Source organism: Elgaria multicarinata, chromosome 4, assembly GCF_023053635.1.
Source record: "Elgaria multicarinata webbii isolate HBS135686 ecotype San Diego chromosome 4, rElgMul1.1.pri, whole genome shotgun sequence".
In the NCBI taxonomy this organism is placed as follows: Eukaryota; Metazoa; Chordata; class Lepidosauria; order Squamata; family Anguidae; genus Elgaria; species Elgaria multicarinata.
Window position 1 is genome coordinate 103,517,106 of NC_086174.1, and position 12,889 is coordinate 103,529,994.

The window sequence follows — 12,889 nt, forward strand, 5'->3', positions numbered from 1 at the left end:
AATATAGTAATAGCAAACTTGATTCTCTGTAACCAAAATGGCAACATCTACACAGAAGAGGGAGGTATCCCAGGTTTGAAAGAACCCTGAGGTTTGCTAAGGTACAGAAAAATCGCAGTGGGGAAATCCTCCAAAACAGTGCAATGGGACTGAGCATCTTCAGTGGGAAGGGGATGCTGGCTGACTGTTAATGGAGGTGAAAATGGGAAATGGGGAAGAGGAGAAGGGATAGAATGAGCATCCTGCATGTTTTGTTACAGGACCCAATCGTACCTCTTATTCTGCAGATAAACTGTTTGGATTATGTAGTTTATGCAAATTGTACTTAAAACAGTGAAGTTCTGAGATTGGTCCCTGAAGTTATATATTTTGGCAGGGCGGGGGAATTAGACGCCATGCCACAACGAATAGTCAAACCTCATTAAGGCAAATTGTCTTGTTGATGAATTCACTCCTTGCATAGAACAATAAGCAGCACTGCTGACTTGTACAGTGGTTTGGAATATCTGACATCTTATTTCAAAAGCAAAAGGTTATTCAAATTGATGTAAAAATATCACTTTAACTCGTTTACAAGTTGAGGCCCTGAGACCAGATGTAGCTAAGAGTGTGAGTAGTGATTCTGGAAATCCCTGTTTCAAAAATTTCCTGCATGGCTATTTCACTAGCTGGTCTTAGGCAAGCCAGCCCAAAGCTCCATCCGTCGAGTGTTTTATTGCACGCTCATTACTGAGCACTCACGGAGTTTGTTCAGGTCCCTCACATGACGTCGCCTGCCTCCCACCCCTTCTGGCCTTCCTCGTGCGACAAAAAAACCTCTGGTTAAGCTTGATGTATTTTTAAACATGGAATTGCCGCTCTCTCCTGCTGTGTGCAGGAGAAGCAGCGCCATTAAAACAGCGGACTCAATGGGCCTCGTGCTCCTTGTGTACTTCCTCTTCTTGAAAGAGGAAATAACTTGAGGAAGGAAAACACAGGCGGAGAAGCGAGGTAGGGAGCGTGTGAACCCCCGGTGTGATGGAGCTTCCAGTCTCCCATCTGCAATATCTAGCCCTCTGTTTCCAAAGCAAGTGTGCCTGCGCTCATGAAGCTAGTTGTTGAAACCGCACCATCTACATACGAGAATGGTATCTTCAATGTCAGGGTAATCATAAGGTTTCTAGACATCCCAAAATCTCTAGAAAAAAAACCCTAAACAGTCCCATAAAAACTTAATTCCTGAAATGTTGACAAAAACAGAGAGGAAAAAAATAACTGGAAAGGAGGGGGGAAGGAATGACATGGCTGGAAGGAAGAAGACATAAAAAGCATAGAAAGAAGCATCTAATGGTCTGAATAGGTCCTTTCAAGGTTCACACTGACCTGGTTCACACAATGCACCCATGGTTTGTTGCCCTACCCAGGATTTGTCTAGAAGACAATTGAACAAACTGTGGTTTGTTTTCTCAATCCCTCCTAATTTGCCTGCTCCCTCCCTGTATCCCAAATGCTTTTGTGGCAGTGTAGTATTGGCACGTAGAATAGCTGTTCTTTTTACCAGTCTTGCCAGCCAGCTCTGCAGCCTGGCAAAACAACCTATGAACAATCCACAGTTCTGAGTGAACACCTAATGACAACCCATGGTTAAAATAACCCAGAGTTCACAATCCAACAACAAATCATGGATTCTCTTTCTGGGTTGTTTGTGTTTAACAAATGATGGTTTGCACATCATAACCCAGAATTCAATAATCCATAGTTTAAATAACCTGTGGGTTAGCATTACGTGCAAACCAGATCACTGAGAAGCTATTTTAAAATGTCCCCAGAGATGGAACAGAGATTTGCCCATACGCATCAATGGAGAATGAAATAATTGAATGTAGCTGGGATAGGGCACAAGTGCGTCCATGCCAGCCCCCCAAAATGGAGAAGAAAGAACTGGGCCAATGAGGACTGAGCATGCTCAGCAGACACAGAACACTGCTGGAGGGGAAAGAAAAAAACAAATGGGAAGGAGAATGGAATGGGGTGGCTGAATCCTGAATAGAAGCACTCCACCTTGCAAAATTTTGTTGCAGTCCCCACTTTGGGAGATAATAATGTGCTACCTTCTGGGGCTGCTGTGGGGATGAATGAGATAATGTATGTGAAGTGATTGGGGAAAAAAATCCACAACCTTACCTGAGAAAATTCTATTTGTATACTACCCAGGAGATTTTAAATCGCCAACACGTTCTCATCTACATTGCTTCATAAGCCATCTGTTAACTGAGCCATGAGAAGATTGCAAGCTCCACAGTAACGCTACTGCAAAATGTGCATCTGCGCTAAAGTGTGCTGCATCTTAAAAGTATAGACACCGGCTCTTCGTTGAAGAACGCTTCCTATAATGACAGGCAATCTATCCAGCATCCCTAATAAAAAGAAGAGGCATGGGTTTACACAGTCAGTCTGGCAGAAGGAGTGTACAGTTCTGAGATTATGTAGTCTGAACAAAAACCTGGCAGATGGAATTGCATTCTCTTTATCCATTGGCTTTCTGCAAAAGCCCCCATTTAGGACCCAGTGGAAATGTCGCCAGATCGGACTAACTTCTTCATGAGTAATGGCCAATCGCTGAGCAGTGAGCAGAGGAAGAGCTTTGAGTAGGAAGCCCTGGAAAGCGGGTTTAAAATATTAAATCAGAAACGCAGTGCTTCTAACAATGACCACTCTGACAAATGCGGGGCTCTGGACACACAGCCGATTCAATGTTTAAACCAGGGTGTCCTTACACAGCAGGAGGTTACTGGACTGCAGGAGAGTGGAAGAGTGATTCTCACAGGATGCCTTATTTTGCAAAACTAATGTTGCTGATCTTTTGCTTGATCCTTCTTGTGGAGAGCAGAAAGCACAGGAGGAGGCGGTGGACAGGTCAAGAGGTGCAGAAAGCAAGGTAAGGAAGGAACTGTAACAAAGTAAAACAACCTTTCAACCTACTTTCTTCATATCTTTTCACCATGAAAATCCTTAGCATGTGTAGTTCTGCAATACTGGTGCACCGTCTGTCTGAAAAGTGCATGCCTGATAGTTATGGGGTGAGAAACAGACAAAATTGTACTCCCTGGCTAACTCTAAATTGCTTTTGTATTGCTTTGTGAGCTTTTCTAACTGGCCATGTTTCGAAAGGTTTTCAAAGATAATTTCGCTGAATAGATTCCCAGGCATGAACACTGGACAATGGACATGGAAGTTGCATTCACTGCTCATTTACTCTGAAATGGACCACGTTGAGTCAGTGGGACTAGTTTTTGTTGTGACCAAAACTGTTGAAGGCATAAAACACAGACTTACAAGATATTTAGAGAAGATCTTGCCTGTTGCAGTGTAAGGATGTGCAGCCTGAAGCTGTGCATGTCTACTCAGACAGAAGTACTGCTTAATTCAGTGACGCTTATTCCCAAATAAATGCACAGTGGATTGAAGTCTTTTTGTTTGTTCGTTGCTAAACGTCTATTTTTCTTTATGTATTTAATTGTCTAATAAGGACATTGATTGACGTGGATGTTTTCAAAATTCTACAATTTGGGGGGCAAATTATTGGGTGACTTTTATTTCTTTATTTTTGAATATTGGTGAAGGAAAACAGCTAAAAGGTCATATTTAATGTCACAGAGGCATGGTGAAAACTTAATATTACAAACTATATTTTCTTCCAAAAACTGTCAAGCAAAACTGGATACGTTATCCATTCTTGTACTGAGTTATGTCATCCAGTGGCAATTGTATCTTATAAGGCCATTTGCCTGGCTAAGACCTTGTAAATGAAGTTGGGTTAATCCATCTCATTAAATGGAAACACTATGACCTTCATCTTTTTATTAGTTGCGTTTTCTTCAGCCCGATGCTTTGAAACCAGAGCATTTATGGGAGCCCAAGCATTTAACGTCATGGATAACCTTTGATAAGCAAGCATTCCAGGAAAATCTGGAGCAGAGGTGGGAAGTTTGTCCATCTGCTCTATTTAACTCAGGAGTAGATGCTTAACTTTATAGATATGTTGTTTTGGGGCTTCGCACATGGGTTGATTATTCGCCTGCTCCCACTGGATAAAACACATACAATGCATGAAATGATTGCTGTTATTGGACTAATGTTGTGGGTGACTACTTATAATCTCTTCCATCAGCAAAAAAGAAAAAAAAGGGGGGGGGAGAAAAAAGTCACATCACTTTACTGACCTCTTCCTCCTCCTCTTTACATTTGCAGACCAAATTTGTACTATGCAGTCACTGAGTACACTGTTGTTTATTACAAAGATGGCTCAATCAATGCCCTGTTGTTAATAATTTAATTTAGAATTTGAAATCCTGCATCATCTTAAGGTGCAATCCCCTAAACGCCGATACTCCGCAGGGTCCATTAATTACAATGGGACCTCAGCAGAGGTTCTATCAAGCTTGGTTGAAAGGAATGGCGCCATTCCACCCTTTGTGTGAAAGGCAGGAGGTTCACATATTCATATGGGCAACATCTTTTGATAAACAGGAGTTACATGTGGATAACTGAGCACTTGATTCCAGATCCTAGCATTGTACAATTTACGGGTCCTACAGGCTGATTCCTGCATGCCATGTTTCTTTTCATGTAGGAATACGTATGGTAAAGACGTGTTCTTTTACCTAGATTCTTGACTGCTCCTGACCTGTAAAACACCATGTGGTTATTGCATTCCAAACACAGCATTTTTCTCAGGTATTACCCTGTGGTGGGGTTGAAGTTGCATCAGAATCACCCCATAATTGTATCGGGAAATGGCTGTACATCCTCCTGTATGTTATTGTTGATATGCCTTAAAATGGACACTTAATGCAACTCTTTTCAGGGGGGAAATGGACAAGGATTAGTCAATTGCTTTTTTAAAAAGCGTGCAGGGTTGTGTATACTGTTTAATAATATTCATTCAACTATAACAAAGGGAGTAATTGTTAAGGTCCATCTAGTCTGGTCATTCAAAATTTATTTTTGTGATCATGCACCCCAATATATGATTGTGTGGTGAAAAAAGAGCCAATTGTTTGTTCAAAGAAGCCATGCAACAAACAAACAGGTACTTGTTGGAGCTACTTCACTGTCAGGTACAGTGCATTCAAACAAGAACTGATTTAGGATAAATGAGACTTTGAGGAAGCATTTCTTTATGCACTTACCTGGGAGTAAACTCCATGGCCCACAGTGGGACTTACTTCTGAATAAATATGCATAGGATTGCACTGTGAAGGGGAGATGGAATTCTAGCACATCATGGTTTAGGCCAGCTTTTCCCAACCTGTTGACCTCCAGATGTGTTGGACTAGAACACTTCTGGCTGGGAATGCTGGGACTTGTAGTCCATTGTATCTAGAAGGAAATAGTAATACGGAAGGCTGGTTTAGGCTGGGGGGGGGCAGATAGTAGATCTCCAGATGTCTTGGATTTCAATTTCTAACATTGCTGACCATTGGCTATGCTAGCAGGGGCTTCTGGAAGTTGAAGTCCAGAACATCTGGAGATCTACCTGCTGCCCAACCCTGGTTTAGGCTATCCTTTCCCCATTACTGCTACCATCCAGCATTTATTTAAATGGTGTGTAACAGTCTTTAGGACTGGCATGGGGAAAAGCCAGAGCTTGGCAGATGAGTAGTGGAAAGACAGCTAAAGCAAAGGTGCAAGCAAGAGCAGAAAGGGGTGCCTCAAGGAAGGCAGATCATGACAATGTGCAGGATTTGGCCATTTTTTTGGCCTTATATCTTATGGGAAACTAGTGCTTGCTAGCCCAACCCAGCAAACTAGCCAAAACTACCATTTCCAGAACAAGAAAGTCAGTGGAGCTGCTGCTCTCTTGTCCCTTTCTGGGAGTAGTACTTTTGGTTAGTTTCTAGCTGCGCTACCCAGTACTAGTTTCCCATTGTGCTAGTGGACAGTCCTGCGAGAGCAGCGGATCTTGTCATGACCTGCTTGAATGGAAACAGTGTGCCATAGTGTCCCATCTCTCCCTCTGCTACAGCCAGATGGAATTGCTGCTGATAGACAGTGGAGCAAGAGGAGGATATAACTTTTGTGTTCTGCCCTTTCTGCTTAAGGAACTCAGCTTGGCATCTATGGGGCTAAGCCTTTGAACTGTACAGCAGGCCTATGACTGAACTTCAGGCTACTCCGTAAATTTCATGGTTGAGGGGGGATTTGAATCCAGGGGTCTGCCTATATGGCAGCAGGTTGCTATCGCAATAAGCAAAACCCGGTGCTTCTGCTGCTAATCCCGATGCAGCAGCAAAAATGTGGGGTTTCTGGCGGCTGGGCCCACCCCTTGCCCCCTGCCCAGGCAGACAGTGACCAATCAGGGGTCACCATCTGCCAGGCAATGCCTCTGAGTTGGGATAGATGGTGGATGCACTTTACTCCCCTTGCTCCAGAGAAAAAAGTTGGGGTAAGACACGACTTCTTTTGTTTGCACCCCGTGATGGCTGCGAGGTGGCTGCTGTGATGTGTAATTGATGCAGCAGCAGCGCTCATCTATCCTGGGGCTTTCCGTGCATATAGACAGCCCCCAGGTCTCCCTGGTCCAATCCTCTCCATGCACTCTTATGCAATCTTCTTTACCACAGCAAGAGGACTGCATCGTTCAAAAGATCTTCATACACAAATGCCCCCACATTTAGAATCCTGAACTCTGTGAACAACAGTTTACTCCAGCCAGAACTTAGAGGGCAGGACAGAACTGGTGGGGGAAAGTTAAGATGCTGGAACTTCCCAAGTGCCCTGGAACATCCAGTGATTCTATGTCTGAGGTCCCTCACAAGCCACCGTCACCGGTGATAGTAAGGAATGATGCACTCCAACTCTTCCTACACCAAAATACAATATTATATATACTTATAAAATACAATATTATGCATTATACATAATATATTCTACCACAACTGAAGTAAGCCTCAGAACTCCATCTCATGGTGAAATTATACAGATCAAGAGCATGGCGGAACTCTTCTGCTTAAGCGTACATTCAAGAAGATGTTACAAAACCAAAATTAGCCTCTTTTCCCTATGAAAAAAAGACAACCCATTTGCCATGTTTCCCCATAATGGTGAAATACTCGACAACTGGAAATGCATGGTTTTTGACTGGCATGCTTAGCTACCCATCTTCAAGGGAGCAGCCCAAGCTTAGTGGTAGAGCACATATGCTATGTGCATTAGGTCCTAGGTTTCAATCCCTGTTTTCAATAGTTGAGAGGATTGGGTAATAGGTGATGGGAAAGACCTCAAGCGGAGATCCTGGACAGTTGCTGCCAGTCAGTTTTGACAATACTGGTCTAGATGGACTCAATATAAGGCAGCTTCTTATGTCCGCATTATAGGTTTGTCCATTCCTGGTCCAAAGCTGCATGAACTCTTTAGGACTTGATGGAGGCTATTTTTAAGCTTCTGCAATGTTTGAATCCATCATCTACAAATTCTGCATGGCCTAACACTAAAATATTTAGTATGGTACCTGTAATACTGTATGAATTACATCACTAAATAAAATGTTTGGAAAGAACAGGGAGATCCCTTACACTTTTTGGCACCCTGTGAAGACCTTTTAATTTTTCCAAGCAGTTTGATTTTTCTGTTTCTGTTTCAGATCTGTTTTAGATCTGCAGCTAGGTTCTATTTAGTTATTATTATTTATTATTATACTGTAGTTTTAAACTTTAAGATTATTATATTGTATTTTTTCATCTTGTAGTTTATAATTTTAATTGCTGTGGACCTCCCAGAGAGCTTTAGCTATTGTGCAGTATAGAAATATAATATAAACAATAAATAAATGGATAGAAAAATAAAATGAGGGCGGCTTTCCCCATTGTAGCACTGCCATGAAGCCAAGTCTGCCAAGTTTCCCTTACCTATCCATGCAACAAGTTACACGAGTGAGTTACAGGCCATCACAATCTACATGGTAGACTTCCTCTTATCTGGCTGTAGCTATACCACAGACTTGAAATAGTTCAACTGTTATTTTTCTCAGCACTTTCACTGAACTACAGTCCCTTAGATTCTTTGGAGGAAGCCCAAGTTTCTCTAGGTTTATAATATAAATATGCTGTTTGCTTCCCTGTGTGCTAAGAGAACCAACCCAAAGAAGGAATAAGCTTTAGGGTGGCCACTTACACCTTGCACAAAAAGCGGAAATGCTTCACCGAAGAAGAGGCACCAAAGGGGGCACAGATTTGCATAAAATTTGCATCTGCTAATTTATATGTACACTATAATTTCAATGCATCTCACTATAATGGGGAAGATTGTGACCAAGGGGAATTCTACACGTTGTACTGAGGGTGCTTCCATGTGCCCCCAGTGCGCCCCCAAAGCGATCGTGTAGCTTGCCTGGAGAAGAGACAAGGAAGAGGCATCCTTGCCACCACCGCCGCCACCCACCTACCCGCCTTCTTCCGCCGAGCTCTCCGACCCGGCCGGCGAGGAAGTAGATGGGTGGCGGCGGCGGCAAGGACGCCTCTTCCTCGTCTCTTCTCCAGGCAAGCTACACGATCGCTTTGGAGCCACACTAGGGGCGCATGGAAGCGCCCTCAGTACGACGTGTGGAATCCCCCCAGGTGGCTTTTGTACCTGTTTGGTCTGCTGTCCAGGTGCTAACTGTTGATGGGCAATTTCAGGGGCCCTGCGCTCCCTTCTTAAGGTTTTTTCCCTTTAAACATGGACTGGACTGGACAGACCTTAAAATAGTGGTTGCCTTCAAATGAAGATGAACCCCTGAAGCCCTTTAAAGAGAGGACAATCCTATGTAAAGTAAAACATTCAGCCACCCTACAAAGCTCTGAACGTTCCCGAAGATTCCTTCTAAAGGAATTTATTTATTTATTTATTTATTTATTTATTACATTTCTATACCGCCCAATAGCCGGAGCTCTCTGGGCGGTTCACAAAAATTAAAACCATTCAAAGTATAAAACAACAGTATACAACAGTATAAAACCATAATATAAAACCATAATATAAAAGCTCAACCAGATAAAAACAGCAGCAGTGCAAAATTACAAATTTAAAACCATGTTATTTAAAATTTACAGATTGTTAAAATGTTGGGAGAATAAAAAGGTCTTCACCTGGCGTCTAAAAGCATATAATGTAGGTGCCAAGCGAACCTCCTTAGGGAGCTCATTCCACAGCCGGGGTGCTGTGGAAAGGAAGGGAGGAGGGTCCTGCTACAGGAGCCTAGAGGCAATTTGGAGAGCTGGTCATGGCCTTGTAAGTGGCATTGGGAAATGCCCAGATGGCAGGCTCTGATTAATTGGAGCTCTGTTTTTAATCTGCTATCAAGCTGTTAATCGATTAATGCTTTCTGCCCCAGCAAATAATGGTATTATTTCATACGGCGGTGGGCTTCATAAAGCCTTCCTTTTCCCAGCCTTCCAACATTTGTCAGATGAAAAGAGTTTATACTGTGAGCGGCTCCTGCTTGCAGTGGGTTGCAGAAGTGGCATAAACCGGGTTTTCTGTGAGGTCTGGAAGAGAGCTCAACAATCTTTGGAGTCCGTAGCTTGAAAAAGATTCACTTCTGATCTCTTTGCATATTTTATTTTAAATGTGTAGAAACCACAACTGCGTGAATTTTTCAGTATTTCACACAAAACCAGTCCCGAAAGCCCAGTTTGATGGTATGTCGGTTCCTGGTAAATGAGGGGTGCAATTTATAAATAAATAAATACACTTTCACCATGTCAAAAGTCAGTATATGCTAGTAAAGATCCGCTACTAAATCAGTGCAGATGATCAGTTTGCTCCAGTGTTAAGTACAAATTTAGCACACCTACAACCTGGTCCACATAGTGAGAAAATAGTTGTGCTCCTACATACAAGGGAAAGGTATACTTCTGACCTTTCAAATGTGAGCCTGGCTTGGGACTATGGGAAATGAAGAAGCTTAATGCTAGAACATTCAGATTAATTGCAGGATCCCCAAACATCGGAGGAATCAGATGGGTCATATTGAAGCCTTGTGTGGGGGATTTTAAATGAATAGGGATTTTAAATGAAGCTGCTGATTCTTCCTCCAAGATCTCTTGCATTACTACACCCTCTGCCAGGATTACAGTCCAGACGGCCTCTCCTGCCTGCTGTTTACTTTTTTGAAGCCATTCACACAATTGCTGATTGTGCAACTGACTGCCCATCTAGGCTGGCCTTTCATTTCCTATTTCCCCTTTTGTCTCCTTCTCCAGCTGTCTCCGTCTGTCATTCTGCTCCTTTCCTACCTGTACATAGCCATCTTTCTCTCCTCTTAGGGTGGTTATCTGTGCTACCTTACAGACCTCCGTTTTAAGGGCTGTCAGAGAACAGTGCTCTATTTGAAAGAGCCCTCTGCTTGAAGGGCTCTCTATTCCAAGTCCAATTTCTCTATTACAAGTCCAGATGCTGTTTATACTGTTCTGAGGTAAGGGCCTGGCTTGGTAGCCGGTGTCTCATAAGAGGGCCTGGCTTGGTAGCCTGCATCTGATGAGAGCAGAAGAAAATACATGTTCTGTCCATTGGATCATTTATAAGTAATCATTAATAAAAGAAAGAAATGAGGATGTATTACCTAACAGTAAATGAGACAGAAACTTTTTTTAACTGTGCACCTTAGTAAGAGCAAGCAAGGTTTCACATATATGTAAGTCAACAGCTGAAAATAAAGTCTAAAAGTTTTCGCTCCAGCCATCAGGTGTTGGCTCTGTAAAGAAGTATCACCATGCCCACAATCACACACACACACTCTCACACACATTGGAATTAAATAAACAATCCAAACAATTAGTTACGTGTTCCCCAAAGTCTGATGGCCTCACACTTTTCCAAACTAAATTTCAAGGCACGTAAGGAGAAGCCTACCCTGAGTCAGACCATCGGTCCATCTACCTCAGTATTGTTCACATGACTGGCAGAGGCCCTTTGATCGAGGCGGGGAACAACAGTAAATATAAAATACATAAAACTAAATTAAGAACATCCTTTAAAACATCCTAAAAACATCCTAAAATTCCACTGGATGGGCCTGCCAGAAGGGATCAGTCTTGATAGCTTTCTTGAATGCTAATACACTGTCAAGTTGACGAGTCTGGAGTTTTAGACAAGAGTCTTTCCCAATCCTACTAGGAGACGACAGGGATCAAACTCAGGACCTCCTGCATGCAAAGCACGTGCTCCATCATTGACTGCCGTCCTTCCCCCAACTGAGTTCATTTTTAGAATGAGTAAGGATAAGAACGATCTGCCATCAGAAATGGTCCCCCACAATGTTGACAAATGAGTCATTGATCTAGTTGTGTTTCCAGAGTAGTAACTCACACAGAAATGCAGTGGACAACTTCCTCTCAACGATGGAGCAATGATGGTGTGATAAATTTTGAAGTGAAGGTGGTCATCATGATAGTCCCTATAGCCTCACCTCCAAGGAGAGTTTAAAATTCAGACATATGAGAAAACTAGTTCTAGAAGTTTTCATCTGCACCTGGAGCAGGTCTTTTGCCTAGCTTCATTGCACCTTCAAGACCAAGCCCGCCCCGAAATAATTAATAGGGAACAATATATTATTCCTGGGGAAATTCATTTCCCCCAGCTACTGTGGGAATTGCAGCTAAGCTCAAAGGGAACCGGGAATTCTGTAGGGTGGGGGTGGAATATGACATCAGTGTCCCTGCCCTGGCTCCATGAGATGACTGAAGGTGAGTAACTTTACAGTACTTCTGCCTTGGGAGGCAGCAAAGGATCACTGATCCCACCTGGTACAGTGATGGGGCAGAAATTCTTGCCCCAAAGGAGGCAAGGCCAGAGCAGTGAATCATGCAATGATGCAGCATGTAGGTTCTTCTGTGGCTGGGAACTTCGGGCACAGAGATGCTTTCATCTTTCACAACTTATTAGTGTGCCCCTCTGCACATGGCTTGGCTGTGCCTGGATTCATCCCATGTCTGCTGGATGTGCCAGTGCTCCTTCCTCTGATTTAGGTCGGGGTGGGGAACATGTGGCCTCCCAGATATTGTTGGACTGCAACTCCCATCAGCCCTAGTCAGCATAGCCAATGGTAAAGTATGATGGGAATTGCAGTCCAACAACATCTGGAGGTCCACAAGTTGCACACCTGTGGGTCACATAAAGTAGATAGACAGTGAAGGGACTCCTTAGGGGCTTTAGGTGTACCTTTTCATAATATGTTAATATTTTCATCTTAATTAGTCATACTATTTCTTGCATCAGCCTTTGCCACAGTACCTGTTTCTATTGTTAAACATTTCTACCCACCAATACTTTCTCAGACAAATGGGGTTGCTTCTCTTTTGTACCTTCTGTTCCTGACTTGTAGCATTGGTATTTACAACTTTGCGGTGCAAAGGAGACTTGGATCTTAATTTATTCTAATCCTCCATCCTAAATCAATGCAGGTCAGGAGTGATTAGAAAACTAGACATTTTCCTCTTAGCTAACTGACCCCTGTGCAGCTCTGACTGGGCTATAATTAAATTTTGACATATGTATGTTATGGTAACATTTAAATCAAGAGGTTACTCTGCCATTTTTTCATTCAGTTCTAGTTAACTGTAACACATGTAGGATTTCCATGTCTGCTTTTTAGAGCAATCTATTTCATTTCATCTATTATTATTTTTTTACCATCCAATAGCCAAGCCTCCATAGGCAGTTTACAAAGATTAAAAGCCTTAACTATACAACGTTGTACATTATATAAAACCATTTACATATAAACATATAACAGACAGCACACACACACACACACCTAAACAATGTAACAAAAACAATAAGAAATCCAGGACCTCAAACTTTATCAAATGCTGCCAAACGCCCGAGTGTGGAGGAAGTTCTTAACCTGGCACCAAAAAGATACACTCCT

The 12,889-nt window shown here is 42.6% G+C and overlaps 1 protein-coding gene across 2 annotated transcripts in view; it reads left to right on the forward strand.

The window, feature by feature from the left end:
• Positions 1-2,597: 2,597 nt before the first annotated feature.
• Positions 2,598-12,889, forward strand: part of LOC134398459 (gamma-aminobutyric acid receptor subunit rho-2) — a 36,004-nt gene continuing 25,712 nt past the window's right edge. The window contains exon 1 of one of the 2 annotated variants that reach the window (XM_063125770.1): positions 2,598-2,917. In XM_063125770.1, coding sequence (XP_062981840.1) covers positions 2,703-2,917 — 215 coding nt within the window. In that variant the 5' untranslated portion in view covers positions 2,598-2,702. Of the gene's footprint in view, positions 2,918-3,924; positions 3,960-12,889 lie in introns of those variants that run through there. The other variant, XM_063125771.1, reaches the window with a different exon arrangement.